General features: G+C 39.5%; 1 protein-coding gene across 2 annotated transcripts; it reads right to left on the reverse strand.

Annotated features, from left to right (window-relative positions):
* Positions 1–6,370: 6,370 nt before the first annotated feature.
* LOC147630346 (uncharacterized) lies at positions 6,371–7,953 on the reverse strand. Of its 2 annotated transcripts, none has more exons than XM_086809979.1 (2): positions 7,561–7,953; positions 6,371–7,425 (listed from the first exon to the last, which is right to left on the reverse strand). In XM_086809979.1, exon 2 carries the CDS (start codon positions 7,184–7,186, stop codon positions 6,737–6,739), a length of 450 nt encoding a protein of 149 aa, XP_086666105.1. In that variant the 5' UTR covers positions 7,187–7,425; positions 7,561–7,953; the 3' UTR covers positions 6,371–6,736. The 2 variants fall into 2 exon arrangements, with proteins under 2 accessions (XP_086666105.1, XP_086666106.1); XM_086809980.1 differs by having other exon boundaries at positions 6,371–7,457.
* Positions 7,954–8,706: the final 753 nt, after the last annotated feature.

Raw genomic sequence — 8,706 nt, forward strand, 5'->3', positions numbered from 1 at the left:
TTATTTGTTATGCTACTATGAATTATAGATAAAGAGATTTTTATTATAGGGAAAGTGTATTAGCTGATCTCAAAGGCCATTCATTATGTTAAAGAAAATAAAAAATTCATTGCTAGAGAGTGCCACCAACAAATTACTTCACTGCTAATACTTGATGGGTGCAAATGCATACTCCTTTACATGGGACTTACTTTCCGATTGACCTAAGTTTTTAGATTCATGCTCAATATCCAAACAATGATGTTTTAGTGCAAATTCTAAGGCAATTTGCAATCAATTATTACAGGGAGTTATTACCAAGAGATGTGGGGAAAGAGGCTTTCCATCAACATGTGAATTTCAAGGCAATTTATAGTGATTATTACCTTGCCAAGAGATGAGGGGAAAGAGGCTTTCCATCAACGTGTGAAATTTTCCTATAGCGAAGGTGCATTTGGTGATCCTTATCATTTGGATGTAATTAAAAGAGAAATAGCATCAATGTGGTGAAAGGTATATGGAATTGAGACCTTTGAGCAGTATATAAAATAGCACCAATGTGGTGGAAGGCATATGGAAATGAGACTCTTGAGTTTAAAGAGAATGCGGGGGAGAGGGAGAGGGAGAGCTTGGGTTCCTTGGAAGCAAAAACACACACACACACACAAGAGAGTGCAAGACACGAGAGAGAGAGAGATGGATGGCTGAATTTTCTTCTATCTTCTTCTCTTCTCTACAACCATATAACTAAAAGATAAGAGTACATACATAAAGGGAAAGTACTCTCCTACAATAACATAAAAAATGGTTAGTCCATAGTGTGAACCGGACTATACGAGCTGGCCAGCGCTATAACTATGCTATAGCTCTAGTACTCCAAAGTGGTTGTTATACAGCTTGTCATCCACTGGTGGCATATCAACCACAATCTCACGAACCATACAAGTTGCATAAGCGCGGAAACTATCACCTAGGCGGGTCATCAATGTCGACCCTAACACTAGTTGAGCTTGATATCTTAACAGAGTTATAGTATAGTGCAAGCATCTTTAGTGGCCTCCTAGATTAGCTGAAAAGAAATTAGTTTGCATTTGATTTCATTCACATAAAATGCCACAACAAATCAAAAGCCTCATGTGTGCTATAGACTTGGTCTATGTTTTTTGTAATATGAGAATGATACATATGTCTCATTCTATCACTACTCGAGCTCTGCCACCATAAAGTTGCCTCCTTGATTGACACACAACGTGGTAGCAAAAGATAGAGGCACTGAAGATAAGGATGAGTGGGAAGTAACATCAAATTCATCTAAGATGGAACAAGGCAACCAATGACTTGGTGTCTTCGGTGCTAGTACTTGAACTTTTGAAATTAGAATCAAGACTACATATATGGCTTTGTATTTATACTTTTTATTTATGGATAGAGGGATAATAGATAAATTAGAATTTCCAAAGAATTTAACACTTCATCAAAAGTCTAGACTCGACCAGCCACTTGGGGGAGGCACTTGAGGGTAGAGATGATGAAGTGAGTGCCTAAGAGATAATTGGTAGAACTTTGACAGACACAGACACAGGCACAGGCAATGGCAAGTCCTTCTCGCTCAGTAGTTTTGATCTTACCTGAGTAAGAAGATGCGGTTGTAATATGACTAGCATAGTAGATGGGGCAGTGTAGATTGTAATCTTTGCTAGGTTAGGTAAGAACCTGTACCCACAACTGAGTGTGGATGATGATTATCTAGTTAGGCTGATGAGCCTGGGGGCTTTTGTGAGATGCTTTTTGAGGTAGGTGAAAGCGAAAAATTTAGGGTTATATACCACTATAATGTACCACTGGAATACATGGAAAGGGAGGCTCACCAGTTCGACGGTCATCAATGGGAGTGTGATATCAACATATATGTTGATAAATCACGGAGGGGTAGCCAGGCTCCCTTCCAGGTTAATTGGAGGGGGTAACCTAAGTATTTATCAGGGTCATATTTAGAGATGATCTAAGCTCATTGGAGGGGGTAACCTAAGGATTTATCAGGGTCATATATGTAGAGATGATGTGACCTATAATGAAGATTTGGTTCCCTTTCCCTTTCAGGCTAATTGGAGGGGGTAACCTAAGGATTTATCAGGGTCATATGTAGAGATTATGTGACCTAAACTATAGTGTGCCTTCTTGGACTATCAAAAAGTGGCACTTAAAGGTACACTCTTGGGGAGAGGTTTGTAGGTCTAGGTGAACATATCTTTGTACTGAGTGGAAGAAGGCAGTGTCTTGATATAACAAGGTCATGTGGTCCCAGAGCAAGGAAGAAAACAAGACTTAGATAGGGCTCCTTATGTTATTGTACTCCCACATGAGATCTTAACAGGAGGGAAGGGAAAGTGGTTCCCTGTTTCAACTTCCTTGGAGAGGACATTAGGGTCATGGGCTGCTAGCAAAACAGATAGGAAAGTTTCCATATTGATATTTGATAGGAGGAAAGGGGAAGTGGTTCCCCACAAGCCTAAGTCCATAAGAGTAAGCCCTACAACTCCACAAGCCTAACTACGTCCATAAGAGTAAGCCCTACAACTCCACAAGTCTGTAAGCCCTACAAATCCACAAGTCCGGAAGCCTACAAGTCTAAGCCCGTAAGCCTGCATGCCCACAACTATGCAAGTTTGTAAGTTTGCAACTTCGTAAGTCCATAAGCTAGCCCACAAGCCAGTAAGCCGACAAGCTAGTAAGCCCACAAGCCAGTAAGCTAGTAATCCCACAAGCCTATGAGAGCTCTATGCAATAAGAGAGATTGCAATGTCAAAGAGCTCTATGCATAAGGGAGATTGCAATGTCAGAGAGCTCTATGCATAGCGCTCTCTTATAGCTTATGCATACTTGATCTATGCATAAGACTCTCATGCTTTTTTAAAGATGTAGGAGGGTATTGACCTCAAGATGATTCTTTGATACTGAGTTTGCCAATCATCACAACACTCCTTGTGAGGTATGTACTCTCATCTCTTATCCATATTACTATGTAGCACCCCTCATGTGTATTTGCGGATTTTTATTTTTATTTTTTATTGTTTTACATAGGTCTATGCATCATAGTCTTATGCATATATCTATGCACAAGGGTCTTATCCATAGCTCTAGGCATAAAAGTTTTATACGTAGCTCTAGCTTACGGATAAGACTCTTATGCATAGAGCTACGCAAAAAAACTCTTATACACACAAGGGTTTTATCCATAGCTCTATGCATAAGAAACTTATACATAGCTCACCCTATGCATAAGAGCTATGGATAAGAGTCTTATGCATAGATATATGCTTCTTATTGATAACTTTATGTATGGTGTATGCATAGGATGATCGTCTGACGAGGAAATTCACTATGTACATTAACAAAGTCTAATGTGTATTAACCTTAACACCAAATTACCATGATGACTCATGTGAACACATGTATAAGATGCATACACATCATGACCATTGATGCCATCACATGTCTTTCAAGTTCAAGTTGTACATCACATTAGTTTGGGTAAGGTTAGATCTTCTCTCAATGCACATACTCTAATGAAAATCAAAACACTCGAGTAATATTCAAAGATCCTCTGGTGCTCATGGCTTCTCCAAGTCGAAGATATTTGATACTATGCAAAGTATCCCAATCATTTGCACCATGTCCACTCATGCATGTTCACATCTTGCAATGGCAAGTTAGCTTGTGTGTTTTTGACTTTGTTAGTTCATTGCATATACAACAAGGCTCTCCAACTGCTTGTATGTATTTAATAATTATATCTCAAATGTTGCCCATGTTCAAGTAATTCAATACTGACTGATTTGAACACTTCCTTGTCATGCAGCTTAAATTGCTATGCGCCTCACCCTTGGCACTAACAACCAATGCTATACATGCTTTAATTCAATAAACAGGATATCCAAATTGTTCCTGTGCTACACCTCATAGTAGCCACCAACAAGCACCACAATCACGTTGCCTGTGTGCCAAAACGATAGGCAATAACACACGATATAGTATCCCGAAAGTGATGGCGGCACTAATGGTGGACTGTGGTGTGTGGAGTGATTTGAGAAGGTAGATGCCAAGAACTCTCTGTCTAACCCCCATCTTCATGCACGAATAGAGAGCCTTGCTCCACTGATCCTTCCTAACTAGTTAGGGTTATGACACACCCTCTCGGTGTGTGTGTGTGTGTGTGTGTCTCTCTCTCTCTATGCGTGATTCCCCATTCATCTCGTTGTGCAGCCCCTTCCTTTTTATCGTCAGCTCGTCGCCAGCTTCTCTCTCTCTCACACACACTCTCTTTCTTACACACACACACTCTCTTTCTTACACACACACACACTCTCTCTCTTTCTCTCACATACTCTCTCTCTCTCTCTCTCTCTCTCTCTCTCTCTCTCTCACACACACACACACACACACACACTCCCTCTCTCTCTCTCTCTCTCTCTCACACAGTCTCTGTCACTCTCTCACACACTGAATTTAATATCTAAATTTTGAGCTTTATTCAAGATTCTCTCTCTCTTCTTTAATAACTAAACTTTCTAACTTTATTTAAGATAAATACATTAGTACTTAAGTATATACATTTTATACTTTTATGTGTTAATTTCTAATTTTCAAAAAAGTTAATAGAAAAGACAACTTAAACAATAGAACATAAAATTTTACGTATCATGATTATATTCTTCTCTATTTAAATTTTAAAATTTTGATTAATTCTATATGCAATAGTATAAATCAATGAAAAGGTAGTCTACATGATGTAAACTACTTGAATCGATATTTGTGTAGAAAATGTGTGCATCTTGAACAAACCTTGAATCTTCTTTAGAGAAAATGCAATGTGTGCATCTTGAACAAACCTTGAATCTATATCTTTTTTTATTGCAACACAAACCTAGCTTATCACACCATGCATCTCAAATTCTATGAATGAATCAATTACATTGTTTGTAAGCAATATAGTCACTCAATAACGTGTTTAGAAAAACTTCATGAGTGTGAGAAATCAGAACAACAAGGCACTTTTTTTAAAATACCTGTTGATCCAATTCTTCCAACTCTTGTTGGCAATATTGTATGGCCCCATAATTAGTACCTAACTCCACGTGTGCATGAGTCACATAAGTGCCACCATAACCTAGGCACAAGATTGTTGAAGTTTCTTCAACTATGACGTAGGCTCTCTTTTTCTTCAAAAAAAAATCTAATATTCTAAATATTTTTTAACCTTTTTTTCCTAATGACTCAAACTATCCAAGAAAGCATATGACTTTACATTATCTTATATTATATCATTTTAATCCAAATCTAGTAATATTTCAATCAATTCTTCATCTTCTTGAATTTCAATAGGCCACACTTTTACCACTTATTGACTCTAGTCCAACAAACACAAGGCAACTACATCCATAAGTGAAGGGAAGCATCACACTTTTTACCAATTATTGAATCTAATCCAACAAACACAAGGCAACTACATCCATAGGTAAAGGGAAACATCACACAAGAATTAATTGCATAGGCCTAACATGATCACGATGGACAAATTACACAAGAGAGAAGATATTCTATGACATTATTTCAATTCAACAAACATATGTGATATAAATTTTCAATTAATTAGAGCAAAGAGAAGTATTCATGTAGAACATCTTAAGCAATGTAGAAGCTAGCTTGCCATGGTAAAAAATAAGAGCCTCTTATAGTAGTATATATATAGAGCCTTTTACCATGGTATAAAATAAGGGCCTTTTATTATATTATGGTATATATGTAGAGGGGTAACAAGCTGGGAGAAAAAAGCAAAGCACCCATAGAGAGAGAGAGAGAGAGAGAGAGAGAGAGAGAGAGAGGTATTAACGTCGGTAGAATGCAACACGTACGACCAACGGTGGGACTTGAACTTGGGTGGATCATAGAGAGAGAGAGAGAGAGAGAGAGAGAGAGAGAGAGAGCTATATCATCTCCATATCATAACTTGGTAAAATATCATGAAAATGCAAAGAATTACATGAAGCGAATAGCATGACATCAAATCACTATAGCACTAGACATAGGGTTATCACAAATACACATTAGCTCTCACATGCATGCATTGAGAGTAAAGGGGGGTTTTGGGGGGGTGGGGATTGCAGGTCTAGGATACATAGGAATATTGTCTAATCTTTACTTATGGGCAAATCTCTCTCTCTCTCTCTCTCCCCCTTGCCCGCCCCTTTTTGAGGTTAGCATACAAATGTTGTATGTTGTGCTTCTTGGCATTGCCTTTCTCAAATGTATGTGATTTTATTCACCTTGAGGTTCCAATCCAAAAAGAGAATAGTCAATAATGTGACATACTCTACAAATGACAAACCATACATATCTAAATAAAGTACCATACTAGATGAACAAAGTTTCTATACAAAGGACTGAAACCATGCATAAAGTTTCTTATTAGATGAATATCAAGTCTAGTCTTCAAAGAAATAATTGGAGATTGGTTACTTCTTGGGGGAACCATAATGCTCTTGAAACTAGGATGAATAGGTCTAGGCAAGCAACTCAAAACTTAAATTATTAGGATGTGTGAGACTTGGGTCACAATTCATAGGATTGGTAGTGTTGTAGGTGAATTGATGCCACTCCAAGTTCTTCATGGACCAAAAAACACCTTCAAACTCATCTTTGAATGCTCTCTCTCTCTCTCTCTCTCTCTCTCTTTTTGTGCTATATAATGGTCATTGTTCTACCATCCTTGAGGCCATCTATTGTTTGGGTCAGGCAACCACGAGGGTCTCTTCTTGGAAGCCTTCTTAGCCCCACCATTAGCCATGGGGGTAGGGGGTTCCTTGTGTTGTTTCTGTGATGATGATGATGATGTGGAGCTCCTGAATACTCTAGCTGGGGTTTTCAACCAGGACGCCCATGACCCAGAGGGCTTGTTGTGCTTTCTATTGTCGCCATAGCCACCATTGATTTGGTTATGGTGCACCTCATCCTTGTCGAATTCTCTCCATTGCTTTGCGATCTCGGCTTCGCTAAGCTGCTCAACCTCGGATTGGCCGTGGAGCTGATCATAGTTCATGGTCATGGCTTGCCTTGACACCATGGTGGACAAGATTGGAGATTGGTCTGGAGCTCCCCATCTCCTCATCTTGGGGTGCTCTGGTGTCAGAAAAGCTATGGCACTCCTCATCTTGCTGATTATGACCAAATCAAATAGCAAGCTTACAAGCTATGACAAACTGGAGAAAGAGTACGGGTTCTCAGAAACCCTTGCTTTTGACAAACCCTGTGTAATCCTCGCTTGGAAAGACCTAATCTCAGCAGTAAAACCTCATTAATCTTTGCTTGGGCTGACCCCTCTTGGATCCGAAACCCCTAATACCAGCAAACCCTTGCTTAAAAGTAAATCCTTCTTGCAATTCGAAATCTCTGCAATGCAGCAGCTCAAACAAAGCTCAGACCTAATAAACCCAAAAATTAAAACCCTGATTTCAGGATCAAACCCTACTTTGGAGCACTGAAGAGCCCTAATTTACAAGGAATGGTGGGTTACAGGATCAATACCCAATTGTGACGTTGAGGGTTTATACTATCTGGATTTCGACCGCCTGATTCCACGCCAAGGATAAGAAGACACCATCGCTGCAGGCCAAGCTTTTGTTTGTGCTTGAAAGCTCTAAAAGGCTCTTAACCTAAGGGAAATGGCCCCCTGTTGACGGAAGAACCCATGCGGCTTGTCGATGCGACCAATTTCCTGCCTTTAGCTCGCAATTCCCAAGCAGCCGAGCGAGCGAGGAAGGAAAGGCCACCCTGCATCGTACGTGTGTGTGCACCCAACCACCACACGAGTACACCCACCCACACGGGATGCTCGCACTGCACACACGGCAAAAACGACATAAAGCAGTTCGCTGAAAACATTTTTCCCAACAATTCCTCAACCTCACATTTTTGTAGGTTTTTCCCTAAATTTTCAAGGTTTTTTAAAAACAAAATTATAACTAAAATCCTTTAAAATTTGCAAGTTTTTGCGAATTGTTATTTTGAATTTTGAAGGTTATTTTTCAAAATTTGCCATTCACCTGACATTAAACCTCGGTTTTTCGTGAACACTGATATAACATCCTAAACTTGTCACAACGTAACTAGTTGACAGGTTCCTTTGTACTAGTGTTCATGACTTCAAGCCTAGCCCTAATGTTTGAATAACGAGCGCTCCCCCCCCCTCTCTCTCTCCTCCCATTATAACCCTCCTACACGCACAAAGGATGCATGAACACACCCATGCCCTCAAGAGTATGCACATGCTCATGTGTGTGTATGCACGCGCACGTGCACACACACAATATCTAATGTCATGGGCAACACATATGGTAAGTTTGAGGGCTATAAGTTGTAAAGGAGAGAGAGAGAGAGAGATATATATATATAACTTTGTAGAACGTGGGCGATACCCTAGTGAGTAACTACAACTCCAATTTGCATGTTCCATTTTTCCTTCTTTACAATGTTGGTGGTTACAAGGATACATAGTGTTGAAGCTAGAGTCCTAAGTGCTTCATACCAACATCACTAAGCCCCTTGCTTCATAAACATAATCTCCTCAATTTGAGATTTCTGCTCATGCTTTGGGGTTACAGTCTTGCAGATTGAGGCCTCAACTTATAAACTAGACAATCACCTACAAATAAGTAATGAGATCCAATAAGA

This window comes from Cibotium barometz, chromosome 16 (genome assembly GCF_041138505.1).
Source record: "Cibotium barometz isolate CiBa-2024 chromosome 16, ASM4113850v1, whole genome shotgun sequence".
In the NCBI taxonomy this organism is placed as follows: domain Eukaryota; kingdom Viridiplantae; phylum Streptophyta; class Polypodiopsida; order Cyatheales; family Cibotiaceae; genus Cibotium; species Cibotium barometz.

Coding starts and splice junctions, on each gene's coding strand:
- LOC147630346 (XM_086809979.1), bottom strand. CDS start 7,186: ATGAGGAGTGCCATAGCTTTTCTGACACCAGAGCACCCCAAGATGAGG.